This window comes from Babylonia areolata, chromosome 11 (assembly GCF_041734735.1).
Source record: "Babylonia areolata isolate BAREFJ2019XMU chromosome 11, ASM4173473v1, whole genome shotgun sequence".
Taxonomy (NCBI): Eukaryota; Metazoa; Mollusca; class Gastropoda; order Neogastropoda; family Buccinidae; genus Babylonia; species Babylonia areolata.
This window is the reverse complement of record NC_134886.1, coordinates 10,392,267-10,416,302: the sequence shown is the minus strand read 5'-3', so window position 1 is coordinate 10,416,302 and position 24,036 is coordinate 10,392,267. Positions and strand designations below refer to the sequence as shown.

The 24,036-nt window shown below is 43.0% G+C and overlaps 1 protein-coding gene across 1 annotated transcript in view; it reads left to right on the top strand.

The window, feature by feature from the left end:
- The window catches only part of LOC143287507 (rho guanine nucleotide exchange factor 10-like protein), a 45,210-nt gene extending 21,566 nt beyond the window's left edge, over positions 1-23,644 (top strand). The window contains exons 14-23 of the mRNA XM_076595541.1: positions 419-540; positions 2,926-3,044; positions 4,649-4,740; positions 6,783-6,901; positions 8,246-8,517; positions 14,733-14,899; positions 17,126-17,268; positions 18,597-18,771; positions 20,208-20,394; positions 21,315-23,644. Coding sequence (XP_076451656.1) covers positions 419-540; positions 2,926-3,044; positions 4,649-4,740; positions 6,783-6,901; positions 8,246-8,517; positions 14,733-14,899; positions 17,126-17,268; positions 18,597-18,771; positions 20,208-20,394; positions 21,315-22,338 — 2,420 coding nt within the window. The 3' untranslated portion in view covers positions 22,339-23,644. The remainder of the gene's footprint in view (positions 1-418; positions 541-2,925; positions 3,045-4,648; positions 4,741-6,782; positions 6,902-8,245; positions 8,518-14,732; positions 14,900-17,125; positions 17,269-18,596; positions 18,772-20,207; positions 20,395-21,314) is intronic.
- Positions 23,645-24,036: the final 392 nt, after the last annotated feature.

Sequence of the window (24,036 nt, the reverse complement as noted above, 5' to 3'; positions counted from 1 at the left end):
TGTCCAGTGGATCCATTTACCTGTATTTTTTTCTAGAAAACTTTGAATTTTTATGTATTTTTTTTCTGGACTTAGTAATTGGACACTCTTACCATGTTGTATTCTTTTTTTGCACCTTGTTTGTGTGAGGTATCAGTTGGCAATTTTTAGTTTTGTATGCCTGTTATTATATATCTGATTATGTTTATCTTCAGGTCAGTTTTTTTTGTTTTTTTTCAATCTGATGAAAATTTGATGGAATGGTCATCGTCAGAGACAAGTCCTGGGTTTTTGTGCATGAATGTGACTGCACTTGTTCGTAATTTTCATTGTGATTTTACACTGTTTACACAGAAGTCGGAAGAAGACCCATTTCACCCTCAGTAATCATTGACAAATTGCTACCCATGTAAACATCATGATTTTACACTGTTTACAGAGAAGTCGGAAGAAGACCCTTTCCACTTGTATGCTGACCTGCGTGACATGCTGCACGACCTCTCAGTCTTTGGGCAGATCACTCAGCAGATGCAGAGTTTGCGACGCTCCTACCAGGGCTATGTGAGTGACTGCCCTTGTTCCCATTCTCTACTGTCAACGCTTTTGAAGGCCATGCATTGAAACTCTTGTTTAATAATAAAGCACAGATTGTTTTTACATTATTGCATTCTCTTTTTTTTCCTTCTAATAAGGGTTATTTTCTGTAAAAATGATCACAGTATAAATTTGAATATACCTAATCAGAATAATCATTATGTTTGTTATCAAGACATTTACATGAATACATCACAAAGAACAGATAAGAACTGACAGAATGCAGAATCACCACCACCACCACCCCCCCCTCACCACACAAAAAGCAAACACCCCATCCATTCCCCAAAGTCTATACTATTTAACCCCCTCTCTCCCCAGAATGAAGAAGGAAATTGATATTAACAATGATCACATATGTTTTAACCCCTAGGCTGCCTATATGACGAGATAACTCGTCATGGAAAGCATGTACGCTTTGCTGCCACAATGACGAGATAACTCGTCATCGAAATATTCTGACTTTTCCCTGCTTTGCATTCAGTTCGTTGACAAAAATGCTGGTAGCTTTAGCTTGGGGAATCTTTCTTGACTCTATTCATAACTAGAAACACCATCTGTGTCATAAGGCAGTCCTATATTTGAACGTTTTGTTTGGGTTACTGGCCGCAGTCTTTGCCTGGCTCGTCTCCTCGCTCACTCAGCAAAATGTCAGACTGACTCCGTGCTCAAGACATGCGATCGTGGCGAACTAAATCAACCAAGACTACTTTCTTTAGTTGATGCTCAGAAAGAATTGAAGCATAAATTTGGAGGAGAAGACAGTGGTGAACATTTATAGGACGATTTGATAGAAAATAAAGGGAGCAATCAAGAGAGTGGCCAAGATACAACTACGAGTGATGCCGGTTGTTCAGCTGTAGCAGACGACAGAAGTCACTGAATTTTTAGCAGGACACAGTGTGAGCTATTTTCTTGGCACTCAGCCAATGTGGTCGGATGAGAACTGGATAAAGTGGCCATGTCAGAGGGGTGAAGAGGATGGGGGTGGAGACTAAGGGGGCATGGCCTCACATCCATATTATCACTTGCAGAAGTCACACTGCATTGTGTTATCTATTTCTTTTTCAGTTTTTTATATTGTGGTTGTTCTAGTATGATTTTGTGTGTGTAGATATCCATTTGTCCAGAAAATATGATATTTTAGTGCAGATTACCTGACTAATGTTTGTAATGAACAAGTTGAAAATGTGACAAAAAACAAAACACTGATTTCAAAATAAAAAACAAAAACAGCATGTCACTAAAAATATATAAAATGGGAAAACATCATGTGTTTTGTATTCTTTATTCATACCTTTCAGAAAATATATACTTTTATGGGTCTTTCTCCAATAACAAAGAGCACAGAATTTTTTGAAAATCTATACCCCTTTTTTGTGAAAAAACCTTGGCAAATAGATTTCACTTAAATCTTATTTTCCTGGCAGTGAAAGGGTTAAGATGTTAAAGGCATAACACAATAAAGAGAAGAAAATCAATACATTGTGTCATTTATACATAAAAGCAGTTTCTGACTTTAAATTGGTTAGGAAAGTGATGAAACAAACGCACTAAAAAGTGTTGAGCTCTCTGTCAATTTCTGAAAGGGCACTGCATTTAAACTCGCATTTTATGAACACATAGCTGTTTTTTGTTTATTTTTCATTTAGTAGGTTTAATCTGACTATTGGAAACAGCTTACCTTGAGACAGATACACTGACAAGGCAGCTGAGCAGCTTGTTTGTGTGTGACACAAAAGTGAACAATATGGTCTTGAAAACATACCTCTGGGCTACACTTGACAACTTAGCTGTGAAAGTGTTTTTTTTCAAATGATGATAATGTACATAAGTAGTATATCAATCTTTCTTAAATTCATTATATCATAGAATGCTCTGGTGATCTAGAGGAAGGAAATAATATGAAAACGTTCGCAGAGACCACATGTAGGACATGAAGGCTTTACCTTTTGTTTTTCTTTGATCTCCTGAATTTTATTTTGTCTGTTGATGTTAATGTGATGATTTTTTTTATGGCTTTACTGTTTGTTTCCTTCCTTGCCCATCCCCTTATGATGTTAATGTGATGATCCTCAACCCTTTCACCACCAAATGTGCATTTATGCACAAGCTAGGTAGAGGACCCATGTCACAGAATAGTGACTTACTGCTCATAATGTTTGGTGGAAGGATAGGCCATATTTTCTACACATCGCAGGGGTAATCCCCAGCTATTCTGAGATGCCATATTTTCTGTGTTCATAGCACAAGTGAATTTTGCTCTCTAAATTCACTGGTGGTGAAAGGGTTAATGGCTTTACTGTTTGATACAGAGGTTGTATGGGTGGCATGATGTGTTCTGTTCCACAGAACATGCCGGATGAACTGTTTAATGAGGTGACCTCCGATCTGCAGAAAATGATTCAGATCAAAGATGAACAGCTGCGATTAGTGAACAGTTGTTCCATCATTCTTGTTGACAACTCCAAGTAAGTGCTGTTCTTTTTTTTTTTGCTTGCATTATGTTGTAGTCTTGATTATGATATAAAAGTGAGTATTCCTTTCATGAGCTTAGCTAACGTTGTTAAGTGGAATGATCAGATTAACCTTTTTAGTGCTGTACTCTGTGCTGGCAAATTTTCCAGAAAGAAAGAAAAATAACGCAAGAACTCTTAGTTTAGTAATGTGTCCTAGGCTATTGAAGATGGTTAGTATAAAAGGTGTAGTTTAGTAATATGTCCCAGACTATTGAAGGTGGTTAGTGTAAAAGGTATAGTTTAGTAATATGTCCCAGACTATTGAAGATGGTTAGTGTAAAAGGTATAGTTTAGTAATATGTCCCAGACTATTGAAGGTGGTTAGTGTAAAAGGTATATTTAGTAGTATGTCCCAGACTATTGAAGATGGTTAGTGTAAAAGGTATGTCACACCATGCTGCATTCTTCAGGCTGTAAACACTCGCACTCTTCATATGTGCAGCACACACACACGCACGTGCACACACACACATGCACACACACACACACACACACACACACACACACACACACACACACACACACACACACTCTGTCTCTCTTTCTCGCTCTCTGTCCCTTGATTATATTATACTCCCATCACTTCATTCACAACACGCATACAGAAAAATAGAGAGAAAACAGGTCACAGTGCAGGTACCCTTTTACTCACTGTCACACACCCACACACTTCACCACCCTTCCACCCCATCCCTCACCTGAGAAGATCAAGGAAATGAATTGATTTTGACCAGCAGACAACTTGTGTGCCATGCTGAGTAAAAGAAACAGTGCATGGTATCTGGGTGTAAATCACGTAGATCAAATCTCCACCCAAAATCCACTGGACACTGTTGGGGTTCAAACCCTGAATGCTAGGATTGAAGGTCCAGAGTTTGAACCATGTGGCTGTAACACCTGGCCCTGTTTGAAGGTAGTGATGTGATGAACTGTGCAGTGTTTGAAGGTAGAGATGTGATGAACTGTGCAGTGTTTGAAGGTAGAGATGTGATGAACTGTGCAGTGTTTGAAGGTAGAGATGTGATGAACTGTGCAGTGTTTGAAGGTAGAGATGTGATGAACTGTGCAGTGTTTGAAGGTAGAGATGTGATGAACTGTGCAGTGTTTGAAGGTAGAGATGTGATGAACTGTGCAGTGTTTGAAGGTAGAGATGTGATGAACTGTGCAGTGTTTGAAGTGACGTGATGAACTGTGCCGTGTTTGAAGGTAGTGATGTTATGAACTGTGCAGTGTTTGAAGGTAGTGATGTGATGAACTGTGCAGTGTTTGAAGTGACGTGATGAACTGTGCCGTGTTTGAAGGTAGTGATGTTATGAACTGTGCAGTGTTTGAAGGTAGTGATGTGATGAACTGTGCAGTGTTTGAAGGTAGTGATGTGATGAACTGTGCAGTGTTTGAAGGTAGTGATGTGATGAACTGTGCCGTGTTTGAAGGTAGTGACGTGATGAACTGTGCAGTGTTTGAAGGTAGTGATGTGATGAACTGTGCAGTGTTTGAAGGTAGTGATGTGATGAACTGTGCAGTGTTTGAAGGTAGTGATGTGATGAACTGTGCAGGGCAGACAAACCGCACTATGTGATGCAGACACCCACAGCAGCAGTGAAGAACGAATGGTGTGTGGACTTCAACATGGCAAAACTGGCCATCGGTGAGTGACGTCCCCTGCCTCTGCTGTCTTCTTCTCTCCCTTTCTCCCTTCACGTTCTGTTTGCATTTTTTCCCTCCTGTGCTGTACTTTTTATTGTGTTTGTGTTTTGTTCTGTAAGATTTTTTTGAAGCCGTTTATTGACTTCTATCCTGGTTTGGAGTGGAGGTTGAACAAAAAGCATTTTCGTGTCAGTGTTTTGAGGATGAATCAGAAAGTGGTTGTGATGTGTGTCTGGTTTTTCCTCGAAATGGCTGCAAATGTTCTGGACAGTGCCCCTTTGTACAGTAAAGACTTAACTTGAGCACAGACTTTTCTGACAACAAAAAAAAGCTGATACAATTTGTGTTGTACAAAATGCCTTTCTCAAGCATTAGAAACATGCTGTAGATTTTTGTTGTTGTCGTCGTCTATGATCTTTCTTTTGTTCTTTGCAAGGGAGGTTCTGTTCTTTTGAATTTCATGCATTCCAAAAAATACGCATTTAATTTCATGTATAACATAAATGAGACAAGACATAAATGCAGTGCATGTAGGTACTTAAAGTATGCACTGAATAGAATCAAATGTGCAACAAAATGATGGACTGAATATCAAAGTTCAGAAAACACAATAAGTTACACAGGGCTGTTTTTGAGAAATATTTTTTTTATGTGTACCCACTTAGTCATGTAATGTACACACTTCTCCATCCCCAGGGCAGTCTTGCAGGACATGGGCTGGAGTTTGAAGAGCAATGTCACACGGACATTGGTCTGTGTGGGAAATTTGCAGTTGGTAGAGATGGGAGAAGAGCTGGCAGTGGCCTGTGTGCAGTCTGAGGATGATGACTTGCTGAGCTCGACCCAGTTGATGGATGCTGTCCTCCTCTGGTCCCAGATGTAGCCATTCTTGCCAGCTGTTTCTGAAGTGGTTGACTTCCCTGATGGCCTGAGCAAGGAAGGACTTCCTAAATCAATCAGTTGTTGCTCTGATGCTAATCAGTCCTCACAGACACGCAGTTCACAAAAATTCTAGCATGCAAACTACTGAGAGAAAGTATGTAATCATAACTATACTTTGACGGGCGCAATAGCCGAGTGGTTAAAGCGTTGGACTGTTAATCTGAGGGTCCGGGGTTCAAATCTCGGTAACTGCGCCTGGTGGGTAAAGGGTGGAGATTTTTCCGATCTCCCAGGTCAACATATGTGCAGACCTGCTTAGTGCCTGAACCCCCTTCGTGTGTATATGCAAGCAGAACATCAAATACGCACGTTAAAGATCCTGTAATCCATGTCAGCGTTCGGTGGGTTATGGAAACAAGAACATACCCAGCATGCACACCCCCGAAAACGGAGTATGGCTGCCTACATGGCGGGGTAAAAACGGTCATACACGTAAAAGCCCACTCGTGTGCATACGAGTGAACGCAGAAGAAGAAGAAGAATAACTATACTTTTCTGAAAGGAAAATGAACACACTATCCAGTTATGACAATTTCACAATGTGTCTAATGACTCTGACATGAAAATTCCTATGAGTTGCTGAAGGAAAATTCCCGCAATGACACAGATGGAAATTCTGTTCTGGGGCATTTCTTTGCACCCTGTAATGTCCTGGGGCACTGAAGGGGTTAGTAGTGCAGTGATGGCAGTGTGTGGTATTTATTTTATTTTTTTTGTATTTTATTTCTCTTTTTATCACAACAGATTTCTCTGTGTGAAATTCGGGCTGCTCTCCCCAGGGAGAGTGCGTCGCTACACTACAGCGCCACCCATTTTTTTTGTATTTTTTCTTGCGTGCAGTTTTATTTGCTTTTCCCTATCAAAGTGGATTTTTCTACAGAATTTTGCCAGGAACAGACCCTTTTGTTGCCGTGGGTTCTTTTACATGCGCTAAGTGCATGCTGTACACGGTACCTCGGTTTATCGTCCAGACCACCACTCAAGGTCTAGTGGAGGGGGAGAAAATATCGGTGGCTGAGCTGTGATTCGAACCAGCATGCTCAGATTCTCTCGCTTCCTAGGCGGACGCGTTACCTCTGGGCCATCACTCTGACGTTGCAGAGAAGCAGAACAAGCCAGGCTGGGGCCGGTCACCTCTGGCAGGCAGTGATGACCTGGAGCCTGTGCCCGCTCTCTTCATGAAGTGTGTGCCCGTGGATGTGCCCAGAAACTTCACCAAGGTAATTTCTGGCTTTTTTGACACCTGGCCAGTTGTCACAAGATATGTCAACAGCGCAGACATCTCTCTGTCGACAGAAGTCATAGTTGTGGACATTCTTATCTTGGATGTCTTGTTCACTTTATATATATATGTTTGATAGATCTGCATAATCCAGCGATGACAGAACAGATTGTTGCACATTTTTGCTGTCTGGTTACATGATCACAGGAGAAACAGAATGCATGTGAAAGCTATGATTTTTTTTTTCAAAGAAGAAGAAAAAATTTGAAGGAATTTCAGTTTGGTTGGCTGACAAATCGAGAATTACCCCAAATTCTTTGTGAATATATTGGTAGCATTGCAATGTTGTGTGACTAAACTATGAACTTGAGCTTCCTCATAGTGCCATATTGATACACATTCTCATGCAGTGACTGTTTCCATTTGTCCAAAAGATTTTATTTGCTTGTTTGGTGACCAGAAGATTTTGTTTGTTTGGTGGTGTGTGTGGTTTTGTGTGTGTGTGTGTGTGTGTGTGTGTGTGCACAATGTTCTGGAAAGCCAATGAAATTTGGGTAAGGTTGTTTTTTTACTTACTCGATAATGATTATTGATAATGATGATAATGTGGAGAATCATTCTGGTTTGAGAATGTACAACTCATCTTCCTTTCATACTCTTTTCCTTTCCAGATGTTAACCATGGCTTGGGGATACAGACACCTTAAGTTTTGGTCAGGAAATATTAGCAGCACTCTCAAAGACATATCTGTGATTTAAATGAAATTCATCTTTGCATCCCGGACTTGTGATTTGAGCCATTGAAAATTCAGCTTTTGGGGGTTGTGTCATGGAAAAAAAAAAGAAAAAAAAAACGAAAAAAAAGAAAAGAAAAGGAAATGAGAGAAAAAAGACAGTGATATTTGATCCTCTTCAGAGGATCAAATTCAACTTCCAAGTCTGCCATTTATCAGACTAATCACTGTGACACAGCAATGTTAAAATATTTTTTCCCCATCTACACTGATTTTAATTGAGAAAGCCTTCAACAGATTTTTTTTTTTTTTTTTTTTCTTTTTTAACAAAGAAGAGAAAAATGAAAGAAGTGTTTTCATTCTATTTATTAGATCTCATTGTATAATGATACATTATAACTATCAACTGAAATTGTGATTTGATTGCTAGGTAACTGTTTTTTTTCATTGATGAAGGAAAAAAGATCTGTTTTCAAGTGAAATTAGATTTACGTGTTTGATATAATTGTTTGATGATTTTCTTTTTTGATTGATGGCAAAGAAAAAAATCTGATTCAAGTGGTGACTGTTTTTCATTGACTAATGGGAAGAAAAATGATCAAATTTCAGGTGAGATGCGCAATACCAGTATTCATGCCATCCATGCCCCAAGTGAACGGCCTGGGAGTTCAGCACCTATGGGTGTGCACCTCCACGTCGTCGCGCGGCCAGGTGTCGGTGGTGTCGCTGTACAACACTCGGCCAGCGCTGACGGAGTCGTTCAAGGCGTGTGACTGCGAGGTGCTGTGTGCGGAGCTGGTGTCGGGATGCGGGCTGGAGACTGAGGCGTCCCACTTCCTGTTCAGTGAGGACACTGTGTGGATGGGCAACACGCACAATGAGTAAGTTGCCTGGTGTGTGTAGGTGTGTGCAGGTGTGTGTTTATGTGTGAGGTGTGTGTCGGTGTTTGTCGGTGTGTGAGGTGTGTGTTATGTTTGTAGGTATATGTTTATGTGTGAGGTGTGTGTTGATGTTTGTAGGTGTGTTTTTATGTGTGAGGTGTGTGTTTATGTGTAAGGTGTGTGTGGATGGCCAGCACGCACAATGAGTAAGTTGCCTGGTGTGTGTGGGTGTTTGCAGGTGTGTGTAGGTGTGTGAGGTGTGTGTTGATGTTTGTCGGTATGTGTTTATGTGTGAGGTGTGTGTTGATGTTTGTAGGTGTGTGTTTATGTGTGAGGTGTGTGTTGATGTTTGTGGGTGTGTGTTTATGTGTGAGGAGTGTGTGGATGGCCAGCATGCACAATGAGTAAGTTGCCTGGTGTGTGTAGGTGTTTGCAGGTGTGTGTTTATGTGTGAGGTGTGTGTTGATGTTTGTAGGTGTGTGTTTATGTGTGAGGTGTGTGTTGATGTTTGTGGGTGTGTGTTTATGTGTGAGGAGTGTGTGGATGTTTGCATAACAGGACATTTGCCACCCGGACAATAACCACCCGGACTTCTGCCACCGGATTTTTACCACCCGGACATTTGCCAACATAGGACATCTGCCACCCTAGGACATTTGCCACCCGGATTTTTACCACCCGGACTTTTACCAACATAGGACATTTGCCACCCTAGGACATCTGCCACCCGGATTTTTACCACCCGGACTTTTACCAACATAGGACATTTGCCACCCTAGGACATCTGCCACCCGGATTTTTACCACCCGGACTTTTACCAACATAGGACATTTGCCACCCTAGGACATCTGCCACCCGGGCCTTTCCACTAGGTTTTGCCGATGAAAAAAATCCGACACCTGTACATTTGCCAGCGTTAATCAATCGCCTACAAAGGCTAACTGATATTTCGCCGAGTCATCATCAGCAAACTTTCAAGACCTGGATGGGCGACCTAATTAAATCTTCATTTGGACAGTGTTGGTCAGAATCTGTCTTAAACTCGGTTGAAAAATTCACAACAGTTAGATGAATAAATTTTTCAAACATGGATTTATTGTAAAACTGAACATCAGTAACAATTTGAATCAAGACATTACGGTAGCCGGCATCATACTGTAATGAAACGGACCTGGTAAAACTGGCAGTTTTCATAAAGATTATGATGCTTCTGTAAGAGAGCAAGAAAAACCAAAGCCTATTAGTGAAATAAAAAAGACCGCTAAGTGAGTGGGCCAACCACCAAAACATTGTCTGTTTCATATAAAAGGACCATTTTGTCAACTCATTCTGTAATGGATTGAGGGGGTGAACACTTTCGATCCCTTACAGAAGGATCCAGAGTATAATTCAATTGCTCAGCCAAAGACACCAGTATCATTGTCTACCAAACAAAACAGCTTTTGGCATAAGACAAGTCATTTGTCAAAGTACTCATTTAAAAAAAAATTTAATTCTTACATGAGGGCTTTTTAAAAAGGGCACGGCATAATTGTAATTACCGGTACTTGAATACAACAGATGGTTCACACCTGGAATCAACAATTCGGGCTACAGTGACTAATTACATAACCTGGAATCAACACAGAAAAAAATACTGTAAATAATTATTTACGACCTAACCCATCGCACACCTGTGACTGAAATCAAAGCGACGGTGACCTGGCACCAATTCGGGCTACAGTGACTAATTACATAATCTGGAATCAACACAGAAAAAAAAAAGCCCATCGCACACCTGTGACTGAAATCAAAGCGACGGTGACCTGGCACCAATTTGGGCTGCAGTGACTAATTACCTAATAAATTTCTTATTAGAACTGTTATTTCAAAATCAGGTAGCAGTGGCATTGTCACAATGGCGTACTTGCCACTTTGGTTTCTTGTGCACCACGCTTCCAGTAGATAAATAGTAGAAGTCATATCTGACATAAAATGCTTTGCCAAACACAAAGGCACCAGTAACACCTTGAGAGTAAAATATTGACAATAGTGACATATTATCATATAGTGGTTCTCCACTTCCTAAATTACAACATGAACTACAGTACTGTAAAGTTGGTCCTACCAAGTTGGTCCTACCCGGATCACAGCCCGTGCGACCACAGTCGGCTGGGAACGGGATTGGTCATTGACTATGGAAGTTTCAGAGGCACGCCTACATCCGTGTGAACGTAGATGTGCTGGCGTGCCTCTGAAACTTCTAATCGTCCCAGCCAATTGTGGTCGCAGGGGCCACGATCCCGTAAGAGACTTTACTGTAATTGAGCAAAATTAAACACAGTTTCCATTAATTGGGCAAGTCAGGCTGTGCTGGTGGAGAGAGTGTTCTTAAGAATACTAACACAGACTCACTAACACAACAATGTAGGCATCATCTCAGTCAGTTCCAATGAATCAGATACAACAGGCCCTAGCCTCTCAGTTCTTTCATGGCAAGATCAATAGTTAAAATTGTGTGCTATTCCTCTAAGGAATGCGATGATATCTCGGTTGGGGTAGTCTTCCACAATGTTCCTTATGCGCTGCTGGACGTCTCGGTAAACAGCCCTCTGCTGACGAGGATTCTGACCAGCCTGATCTTGGACCATCTCCACATGCGTCAAGGATTCTTCCCTTTTGATTACATCAAGGAATTTCCAGAAATTTGGATGATAAACCCCGATATCAGCTTGTAGTCGACGATGCCACCCCTCGACGTTGTTATTTGTTCTTGGCAGGTTTTGGAGTGTGCGTTCATGCATGTTCCACATTTCAATTGCAAACAGTGGATTCCTTTGACCGTTGCCATTGTTCCTTTCTTCTCCAATGTACGTGGCTTCAAAGTATTGGAGAATAGGTGCAGCATTGGCAGGCAGGTAAACTTGGAGCTCCTCGAAAGATTGGATAACATCATCAGGAGGCACAAATGCTAAGGCAGGAATCATTCTAAGTTGAAGAGCGAATTCAGCGTCTGCCTGGTAGGCATTTGCTAGCCCATGAGCCTGAATCTGAAATGCAAGGTTAACATGAGAGGGGCCCTTTTTGTCATGGGGTGGGGGGTGGGGGGGGGGGCATATGGGACCGCATTTTAACACCTTTTCGGCTATTCAATGCTATTTCACATATCCCGCGAATATACATGGTTAACCATGCTGTAACCAAACCAATCTAACACAATTCCCAAGGCAATAGACATACAGAATATCATCACAATACTGATCAGTAGGTTTCTAGGTTGCTACTTCAAATTTTCTTTGGGTGAATACATGGTCACCCATCGGGTTTCCCGAAGGTCTCCCAGGCACCAAGGCTGACAGCAGAGGATGCTGGGCCAAGGATTAGATTGATAAATCAATATTACTCTTGATAGAAAAAATTAAGAAATCATTTTGACATAGTTAGATCACAGTTACCATGGTTTTACGGTTATCGTGGTTAACCATGGTTACTGTTGTAACATTATTTGACTGGATAATTTAGAAATATTTCTAATAATTTTCAATAGCCCTCACTGAGAGCGTTTTTTTTTAATTTCACACTTCACTGAATTGAAGAAAGTGCTAAGCCATGGCCACTTCAATTTTTCAAATAGTATACATGTAATCCAAAAACTGAAGCATCGACAATCACTTGATTTACTTTTTCAATGTCTGTTTCAGACTGTACTCTACACATTTTTATTCATCTGAATGAAAAAAAATGACCATTTCTAAGACTCGACCATTGGCCTACATACCTGACGATACACGTTTTGGGTGAGATGGAAGAAGCAGCCCTTTACTTCTATACCGGGGAAGACGTTGGCGAGTGCATTCAGTGCCGCTCTCTCAAAGTCTATCAGTGCTTCCTCTGGATGGAGTCCGTTTCCAGCAAGAGCCGAAACTTCTCGAAGGACATGTTCATATGTATCCTGCCTTTTGTTGGTCAACAACACAAAGACGCAGGGGAAAACTCGTCCATTTGCAGAAAGACTATGTAGCGTGTAGAGCTGGAAAAACTGATCGGGGACAGTCTTAAATATGCCATCTGCAAACCAAAACTGCGACGCCAATAAGCACTGCTGGCCATCATCGCTCATGAAGATGAGGATCCTCTCTGCGTTTCCTTCACCATTGTCATACCTCAAGAAGAGACCACCTCTGGTGGTAACCTGGTATGCTGGGGGAATTACTATGGCGGCAGCATTCTGGGGTACTGGCAGTCGATTCCCAGCATGTTGTCTATTGCGACGGATATTTCGACGAACGTTCTCAACAGCAACCATTCTCCCACTCGCTGCGTCTGACATATTACGCACACCTTCTGTTATGATTTGCTGTGGCGTTTCCTCCCTATCTTTTGCTCTTTGTGTCATGTTTGCCCGAGTGGCTAACATTTCTGTTCTTGCTGCATCTGCAGCGTGAGTGTGCTCATTGATTTGATCGAGTAATCTGTTGCCCCGCAGATGCAGTTTCGCTTTGCAGTTTGTTCTCCTCCTTAGTTCACATTCCCATGATTCTTTCCCATCTGACAAATCTTTGAGCTTTACGTAGCAGAATCCTTCGTAAAGAAGTTTTCTGCCGCCTCTGGTTGTTGCGATGAACTCCATAGTTGTGGAAATGCATTCAGCAACTAAAACAATGATGCTTTATAGTACCCGGATTCTTGGAATCACTGTGTGGTCAGGTCTATGTTTCCAAGAATCTGAGCATCATTTCTGGGAATCAGTTCAAGGCATGTGAAGGGCAGGGGACTGCTGTTTCATCGAACCCAGATTTTTCGAATCACTGACATGGAAATGTGTGAGAGAACCAGAGCATCATTTCTTGGAATCAGTGCAGCTTCAAACAAAACATCACTGTCATGAAAATGTTTGCAAGAATTCATTTCAAATTTTCATGGGAAATGTTCAAAGAGGGCAAATGTCATAGATCTGCCAAAATCTACATGGCAAAAATCTGGGTGGTAAACATCCAGAAGGCAACTGTCCGGGTGGCAAACATCCAGGCGGCAAATGTCCTGGGGTGGCACTTGTCCTAGGTTGGCAAAAGTCCGGGTGGTAAACATCCAGGTGGCAAATGTCCTGGGGTGGCACATGTCCTATGTTGGCAAAAGTCCGGGTGGTAAACATCCGGGTGGCAAATGTCCTGGGGTGGCACATGTCCTATGTTGGCAAAAGTCCGGGTGATAAACATCCGGGTGGCAAATGTCCTAGGGTGGTAAAAATCCGGTGGCAGAAGTCCGGGTGGCAAATGTCCGGGTGGCAAATGTCCTAAAATCGGATGTTTGTAGGTGTATGTTTATGTGTGAGGTGTGTGTTGATGTTTGTGGGCAGGTGTTTATGTGTGAGGTGTGTGTTGATGTGTGAGGAGTGTGTGGATGGCCAACACGCACAATAAGTTGCCTGTTGTGTGCAGGTGTTTGGAGGTGTTTGCAGGTGTGTGTGTATATGTGTGCGTTGATGTGTGAGGTGTGTGTTGATGTGTGTATGTATGTGTGTGTAGGTGTTTGTATATGTGTGTGTACGTGTGTGCTATGTGTAGGTGTGTTTATGTGTGTAGGTGTGTGTAGGTGTGAGTTGGTGTGTGTAGGTGTGTTTTTATGTGTGTCTAGGTATTTTTTGGTGTGTGTGGTCATGTGTATGTGTTTAGGTGTTTGTATGTGTTAAGGTGTGTGTATGTGTGTAGGCATTTGTGTATGTGTTTGTAGGAGTGTCTAGTTATGTGTAGCTGTGTAGATTTTTGTATGTGTGTTGGTGTGTGTTGATGTTTGTAGTTGTTTGTATATGTCTGTTTTGTGTGTTTAGATGTTTGTATACATGTGTAGGTGTATTGAGGTATGTGTGTGTGTTGGTATATGTATGTATGTGCACAGTCATAGATGCACACTGTAATAGCCATGCATACACACACAGACACACACACACACAGACACACACACACACACACACACACACACACACACACACACCAGCTATTTACGCATACAATGTGCCTGTCTTTGCCAAATTCCTTATTTTATTTCCTTGCAGAAATTTGCATACAGGCACATGCATCACACATGTAAATAGTTTTATTTAGACATCCAGATATGGTACCTGTGATGTGTGTGTGTGTGTGTGTGTGTGTGTGTGTGTGTGTGTGAAACAAAATAAGTCATGAAGGTTTTGACTCCAGTTTTCGTGGATGCCTTTTCAAAGCGAGTCTTTTTTGCAGGATTGTCATTTTCCCCTTGAGCAGTTGGGGCGAGGGAAGCACCGCCACACGAGACCCACTGGCTGTGGTTCGAGTCCGGGGTCGCGTCACCAGCATCAAGTTTGTGGATGAGCGGCTCTTCTGTGGTCTGGACAGTGGGATCCTGATTGTGTACTCCAGGAACGATGGTGAGTCTTTGGTGACTGGCTTAACTCACTCAGGACGAAGGGCTCCGAGTGGGGCCCCTACTGTTGACAACCGTTTCAGATGAAGGACCCCAATTTAGGGCCCTAGATGGTTTTGAATTTTTGGAGTGGCACCTAATTTGCATAATCATGTTATAAGCTAAGAATATCTTTACTTACCTTTCCACTCTCCACCGCAACCGATAAATGCGGTGTGTGTTGCTGTACTTTTGAGCAGGAGGGTTATTTTCGCGGTCACTGGTTCATGTGAACAATGCGTGTCAACAATGGCGTCTGACCCAGTTTCGTCTCAGTCACAAGGCAGACAACACAATTGGAGGAAGGGGCCCTATCATGGCTATATAACATTCTGAATTCTATCTGTTTCAAACTCTTTGTGCTTTCCTGGATTCGTTTACAAGTCATCAGTGTGTGCAAATTTCGAACAAAAAATATGGATACTTTATCATCTTACTGTATGATAGCATGAGAAGGGAGGACGTTTTATATTTTGTCCATGACTAGCTCATTATGTTACTGATCAGTTTGAAGTTTTCATTTATTAAATTTTAACATTTGTTTTTTGGTGATTTTATTTCTTACCCATATAAATGGGTCATCTGTGGAGAAAGTCAGGGGAGGTAACTGGCAGTACTGAGTTTAAAGGTCCTGTAGTCTTTTACAGCCATCAGAGGAGTGAATTCATTTTCACTGTGTCAAGGACTCGGCAGAAAAAGGTGGGGCTCATTCCTCTCCTTCCACCACTTTTAACTCGCTCCGGATGAATAGTTTTCTCCCTTGCTTTCCCCTGCAGATGACCCATTTGTTAGGGTTAGAGAAAAAACTACAAAAAATTCAAAACACAAAGTAACTGAATGAAACTCCCTGTACTTGATCCACTGACCCCTGTTCTAACGTCATGTGTACACCCACACCCCTCCCTCTCTTCGCAGCCCTCAGAAGCCGAGTCTTTGTCAGTACCTTCTTGCTGGTAGCATTCTTCACTGCAGATACTTTATTCAACATCTTCATTATCCTTGTCGATGTCGAAACCTTCAATTTGAAGCATTTCAATCCCTTCAGCAGCAGTAAAAAGCTGCTGTCATGATCCAGTTTACTCCAGAACTTTCCACTTGTATTGCCTGTGACGCCATTTTCAAAACGTATGCAGATTAGCTTGTCATATGGGATACCAAGGTCAACGGTTGGCCAGCGAGTGTATAGTCATGGAAACCTCACAAAGAAACTTTCCATTTGACCCTTGACACGTTCACAATGCCCGGTGTAGCTGCGATTTTTATGCTACCCCATGAGGAAAACGGGGACAAATTTTTAATTGTCGAAACTGCTATAGAGTTCTGTCGTCCGGAATGCTACCTTACATCGGGAACGCTATAGCGTTCCATCATCCGGAGTGGGTTAACCTTCCCCAACTGAAGTCAGGTGCCCATTCACACCTGGGTGGAGTGAGGAAAATCATGGTAAAGCATCTTTCCCAAGGACGCAGCACCGTGCCGAAACACGGCCTTGAACCCTGACCACTGGTGAACACTGGATCAGAAATCCAAAGCATATCTGATTCTGTCACATTACAGGTTTTGGTGATAGTTGCTGTCATTAGGGGGGAAACTGAGGAGGAGAAGGAGAAACATTAACACGTTTCTTATTTAAGGTAGATGGATATCTGGAGCATTTCATTATTCTTTAGAGTTTCTTGTTTTTCTAAGGTTGGAAGTTGGCTTTCATGTCAGGCATTGGTTTAAAGTTAGATGACACCTCATGTCAGAATGACCAATTTTCTAAACCTTAAGATTAAATGTATTTGTGTGAATGTTAATACATCTTCCCAGGTATTGGTGACCAAAGCTGTTATTTTTAAGTGGTTGCGCCAGGTGTATGTGTGTGCATTTTTGTGTGTGTGTGATGGTTGGTGGTGTTTGTGTGTCAGCTATGTGTGTTGGGGGTACATATTATGTGTATGTGTGTGCATGCATATAGGTATGTGTGTGCGTGTGTGTGCTTGTCAATATATGTCCATTCCTTGTAGCACAATGAACATGTTTCACAACAGATAAGACACCAATTAAGAATTATTATTATTGTTATTAGCAATATTAGTAATATTTATAATGATAGTAATAAATAAATAGTGATGATAATCATGTTGATAATATTATTATGATGATGATGTAATCATGATTGTGTCACCATGGTGATGGTGACTGACAGTGGGGGAGTGGTGCATCAAGAGTGGGCGGAGCCTGGAGCTGGGTCAAAGCCCCATCAGGTGCCAGGTGGTGGTGAGGGACGACCTGTGGGTGGCCTGTGGACACCACGTCCACGTTGTGCAGATCGACAGTCTCCATGTCCTGGTCAGTGCCCTCCTCCACACCCCTCTGTCTCCCTCTCTCATGGCTTTACACTTCTTGTGTGTGTGTGTGTGTAGGGGGGGGGGGTGTACTTTTGTATGCAGAGGTATTGGATTTAAAGAGTACTTTTGAATGTCAACAATTCCTTTGCACACAGGAGGTACCTGAATGAACCTTTGTTTTGTCCCCTTCCCGACCCAAGTCTTCCTTTGTATTGTGGCCCAAGGCCGATGTACATTAAAACATTTCTGAGTTCTGAATGGACAATGGACTCAACATTGAACTAACTACCTTGTAGACAAAATGCACAGTACTTTGTAAACGTCCACCTACACCCATTTTTTTAGGAGGAAAATCCACTATGTACTATGAACTGCCATGTAAACAGAATACCCAGCACTTTGTAAATGCCCACCTACTCCCATTTTTTTGGGGTGGGGAATAAAAAAAAATTATGGTTTTTTTTTTTTATTCCCCCCTCAAAAAAATGGGAGGGTGGGTGGTCATTTACAAAGCACTGGGCATTTAGTTCACAAGGCAGTTCACAGTGCATTCTGGTTTTCCTCTCCTATGGTGTCCAGGTTTAAACAACAAAGGAGTTTGTGCATTATGTCCAGCCCCGCCCCCCTCAGCCCCCCACCCCCCTTAAAAAAGGGGGAGGGGGTTGGGGGGTGGGGGCTAGGTGGGCGTTTACAAAGTACTGGGTATTCTGTTCACAATGCAGCTCACAGTATATTGTGGTTTCCCCCATACAAGGCAAGCCACAAATTGTCCGGGTTTAAACAACAAAATGTTTGTTTAATAATAATAATAATTATTATTATATTTATGTAGCACTGAATCTTGTGCAGAGACATATCAAAGCACTTTCACACCTGTCATTCACACGCATGCATAACTCTAAAACTGGGAAAACTGAAGACAAGGAAGAGGCAGAGAAGGGAGGCTATCTTGGGAAAAGGTGGGTTTTAAGGCCAGATTTGAAAGAGCTGAGTGCAGAGACCTGACGAAGCGAAAGAGGAAGTTCATTCCAAATGCAAGGTCCAGAGACAGAGAAAGAACGGCGGCCAACAGTGGAGTGTTTAAATCTGGGTATGCGTAAACAGAGTGAATCTGAAGCCGATCGTAGAGAGTGAGATGGAGTGTAGAGGTGAAGGCAGCCACAGAGATAGGAAGGGACAGACTTGTGATACATTTGTTTGTATACATGTACATTGTGCTCCCCCCACCCCTCCTTCCCAAAATGGGGAGGTATGTAGGTGCTTACAGAGTACTGTGCATTCAGTTCACAAGTCAGTTCACAGTGCAACGTGGTCTCTCTCCTCCACAAGGCGAGCCACAAGCTGTCGGGGTCCCAGGAGACGACGGTGCTGCAGATAGTGCGGAGTGGTGTGGGGGTGTGGGCGGCCTTCCAGCACAGTGCGGCGGTGCGGCTCTTCCACCTGGAGACCATGGAGAACCTGCAGGAGATGAGCGTCGCCAACATCATCAACAGGGTCCTGGAAGGTACCACCACTTACCTCATCCTGTCAACATTGAACTAATGATCATTCTTCCTCTTCTTCTTCCTTCCTGGGCTGCAACTCCCACGTTCACTCGTATGCACATGAGTGGGCTTTTATGTGTATGACCGTTTTTACCCCTCCATGCAGGCAGCCATACTCCGTTTTCGCAGGGGTGCATGCCAGGTATGTTCTTGTTTCCATAACCCACCGAATGTTGACGTGGATTACTGGATTTTTAAAGTGCGTATTTGATCTTCTGCTTTCGTATACACACAGAGGGGGTTCAGGCACAAGCAGGTCTGCACATACGTTGACCTGGGAGATCGGAAAAATCTCCACCTTTACCCACAAGCACCAAAGGCACCATTACCGAGATTCGAAACCAGTCCATTACCGAGATTCGAAACCAGGACCCTCAGATTGAAAGTACAACGCCTCAACCACTTGGCTATTGTGCCCATCATGACAGTTGTACTTTCCACTCATTTTCCTTCAAGAAAACATGTAGTTTTACATACTTTTGAGTTTAATTTAAATTTTTTTGTGTTTTTTTCTTCCAGAGGTTGGTGATTAAAATGAACAAAAGTGCTTTGCATTATTTCACCAAGATCAGTGTATCTTATTGTTTTCAGAGAATTCCTGACAGCAACATTATTTACATTTATTCTTCTTTTTTAAGAAAAAAAAAATTCCTCAGAGATACCTGAGCAACAGATGACTTTTTTCCCTTTATGGAGTGTTGGCTTTGTCATGTATCCACCCAGGAAGTGAGAGAATCCCAGTGTTTGGATTCAAATCCCACACTTGACAGTATTTTCTCATCCGTTACTTGACCTTGAGTGGTGGTCTGGATGCCAGTCATTCAGATGAGATGATAAATCAAGGTTCTGTGTGCAGCATGCACTTAGCACATGGGTTGTCCCTTGCAAAATACTGATGAAAAACCCACTTTGACAGGAAAACAAATACACTTGCAGGCAGAGAAGAAAAAAAAGGGGTGGTGCTCTCAGTGTAGCAGCACACTTGCCCTTGGGAGAGCAGCCCGAATTTCACACACAGACATAGGAGCAATATAAAAGAAAACAAAACAAAACAATACGATACAATACAATATAATACAATACAGTACAATACAATATAATACAATATGATATGGTACAGTACAATACAGTTCAGTACAATACAATACAGTACAGTACAGTTTCAGTTCACTTCAGTAATTCAGTTCAATTCAGTACAATACAGTACAGCTTAGTACAATACAGTACAATACAATTCAGTACAATACAATGCAACACAACACAGTACAATACAGTACAATACAGTACAGCTTAGCACAACACAACACAACACAACACAACACAATACAACACAACACAATACAGCACAATACAGTACAATACATTACAATACACTTGATCTCTTTCCCCTCACCAGAAAAGTCCGGGTGCCCGGAGACCCGTGACTGCGTGGTGACGTGTCTGGCGGCCAGCACAGGACTGCTGTGGATTGGAACCAGCGTGGGGGTCATCCTCACCCTGCCCCTGCCGCGCCTCAGTGACGGGGTGCCCCTCTACAGTGGCCGCCCGGCCGTGGCCTACCATGCTCACCGCGGACCTGTCAGGTCAGAGGGAAAGGGGGGTGGTTTGGGGGACTTGAACTTGAACTCTCAAACTCGAATGTGACAATGAGGGATTGGCATTGAGCTTCTTTTCACCATGCCCTAAAAGCAAACAAACAAACAAAAAGAACACACACAAAAAAATCATTGGAGATGGATGTTGTGTTGGTTTGGTTTTTGTGGTTGTGTGTGTCCATGTGTGTTGTGTTTTGTGTTGCGATGTGCTCTGTTGTGCTGTGTTGTGTGGTAGCGTGTGCTTTGTAACTGCCCGGATGGGGTTGGGGGGGTGGGGGTGGGGGGTAACAGTGGTCGATCACACGAAAAACCCGCACAGAGAAATGGGTGAGCATGAAAGATCAGACCTTGAAGTTGAATTTGCTTGCAGCAGATGAAGCTGGGTGTAGCTGTGTATGGGGATTCAGAATGAGTGATGTGATGTTACTGAAACAGTGCAGAAAAAAAAGAAGAAAAATTAGAGGTAGATTTTTATCATACATTTGCTTGAATATGCTAATCTAAAATACTGACGCTGGTTGTTTTAAGGTGAAAAAAACAACAACACAACAACAAACACCAACAATAGAAATAACAGCAGTGTATGTTGCTCAGAAGTTCAAAGGTTCAAAATTATTTTTAATCCAAGAAACCTCCTTTTGGGTACATGGAGACCGAAGGGAAAAACAGGCCCACATCCTCGAGATGTGCAATCGCACAAAGAAGAAGAAAGAAAATAAGAAAATAAGTAAAGGGGTAGGGGGGAGGGGAGAGGGTGGGGGGGCACACACAGTGGAACCCTAGGAAAAGAAAACCTGCAGGGCCCACATGCACAAACGCAAATAAACAATCAGCAATTCAATATAAGGAGTTAAAAAAAAAAAAAAAAAGGGAATATATTACTTGAAGCATTTATCATCTTGCTGCAGGTTCATCATCCCTGTGTACTGCTCGGGCAGCATCCTGGAGCTTCACAAGAACAGCTCCCTTCGCTCCAACCTGCGCGCCCGACCCAGCCTCCGGAACCGCAAGCGAGAGGTGATTGAGCTGCAGGGGGTGGCCGAGGAAAAGCTTCTGTCCTCAGGCACTGAGCTGGACCATGGCCTCCGACCCACACCCGCTGGGCCCAGAGCAGACAGGACCGCCACGACTGGATCTGAGCCCTCACCCCCCAAGCCGTCTCCCGTGCCGGAAAAGATGAAGGATGCTGTCATGAAGTCGCAGGCTGGAAGGAAGTTCTTTCGGCGGTTCAGGGACGGGAAAGGTGACAGTAAGACGAGCAGTCTGAAGGCGAAGAAGAAACTGACCCATCCTGTACAACGCAGCAAAAGTCGCACTTTGTCGTTCCGAAGTGAGCTGGCCAATCGGATCAAGCAGACGACACTGGGGGGGCGGTTCCAGTCCATGTTTGACCTGAGGGGCAACGATTCTTTGGAGGTGGAGATGTTTTACGAGAACCTTCTGGACGCAGGGGACATCAGCGAAGAGGAGGAGACAACTGAAGCCCTGGACAGCCTCAGCATCAGGTCAGACTCTGCCGCTTTGGATGAGAACTTGTCCAGCACCTTCACCTTCCCACCGGTCAAGGGCAAGGCCGTGGAGTCCTTGGACCTTGCGGGATTGAACAACACCCCCACTCCCCCCACCCTGCCCTCCATCTCTCCCGCCTCCTCCTCTTCCACCACATCGGCAGTGGGTGCTGATGGCAGGTCACGGTCAGTGACGGAGACGGAGTTAACGGAAGCGTTACCACGGCAGTTGGGTCCCCACCACCGCAGCCCTCCCTCCTCCCCCCGCATCGCCAACATGCGGGCGAACACGATGCGCAAGACGTCCACCAGTAATGCCGTCATGGTGCTCAGTGGGGGAGACGGCTACTGGGACATGCATACGGGAGGCAACTACTCCAAGAATGAAGACGCTTCCCTTCTCTTCTGGATCTATAAGTTTTGATGGCTGAAGTTTGTTTCGCTCAGATGCCTTCTGGGACATGCACATGGGAGGCAACTACTCCAAGAATGAAGACGCTTCGCTTCTCTTCTGTATCTATAAGTTTTGATGGCCGAAGTTTGCTTCTGTCTTTCTGTGTGTGGCTTTGCTGTGGTGAAACAGAACAGCTGGCCTGGGTGTGTAGCACCCCCGAAAACGGAGTATGGCTGCCTACATGGTGGGGTAAAAACGGTCATACACATAAAAGCCCACTCGTGTGCATACGAGTGAAGGTGGGAGTTGCAGCCCACGAACACAGAAGAAGAAAAAGAAGAAGGTGTGTAGCGTGTGTGAACTGTGTATTTCAGATACAGGTGTAAAGTTTTTCAACATCAAGAACTCGGCCCTCATCATCTGCTATGGTTAGTCAGATATCAGTGTTCGTTTTACTAATGTTCAGTAGTACCAGCCTCTTCAACATCAAGGTGGAATATCTCTTCTGCATCTTCAAAGAACACTTATATTCAGACCCATGGGATTGTTGTACAATCTGTTCCTGTTCCAGATGATGATGAACTGGGATGACAAGCCCTGCCAGCCAGCCAGTTCTTTGTGTATCCTGTGATGTGAGTCTTGCACATACTGAAATGCACTGTCTGAAACAGCAAAGAAAAGTGTGCAATGTATATGCAGCATAGAATAAAGCAGAGTGCACTAACAGTAACACTTAGCATGAAATATATGTGGCTGATGGTTTTTGTTTTGTTTTTTGTTGTTGTTTTTTAAGCACAGAGTGGTTGTACATTAGTGTACAGTAAAATGAAGATGAGGGCATGATGCTTGATAATAATATATGGCTGTATTAAAACTATGTTTTATTCTCTATACTCTAACTGTGCCTGTTCCTCTACTCAGTGCAATAGAGGCTGATTGTGTCTCATTGCATGTGTTTAATGGAACTTCAGAGACTGGGTGTGGTACAGTGCATCATGAAAAACTGTATGTGTGGTCAGTAATGCAGGTTTAGCCAAGAAGGCCAGGTTTGTGTGAAAAGCCAGTTTAATGATAATAATAATGATATTAGATAATGATGTCACACACTATCCAGAAATCTGGTCTAGGTGCTTTACAAAACACTTTTGTTTACATAACACATCACATCAGTGTTACTTACACACACCAAAAAGTGACTAACACATTAACACACACACACATGCTCACACACAATGCATACATTTGTATACATTTTAATATACATAATATATGTACATAGCAGCTGCCCTCCACAAATATACGCATACATGGACACACACACACACACACACACACACACACACACACACAGAGTTTGTTGGGGGGGGGGGGGGGGGGGGTCATTACTACACTCGTTCACCTGTGTGCAGCTGGCGGCAGTGATTGTGGCTGTTTGGCCGGCCCTGCAGAGAGTGTGGAGGTGGGTGTTGAGGTCTTTGCCAGGTCTGTTCTCACTGCTCAGGCTGGTGGTGGTGGCTGTGTGCAGAGTTGTGGTGGGCGTGGCTAGTTTCAAGGCTGTGTTAACGTGCAAGTTGTGTCACTCTGACCTGACTTTCTTTGAATATTGTTTATTTTATTTAAGGTGACTGTTAAAATCTTTTTATACGGAGATTGGCTTTACTGTCCAAAATAGGTCAAAATTATTGTTTTTTTTGTTTGATTTTTTGTTTTAAATTAAGATGAACATAG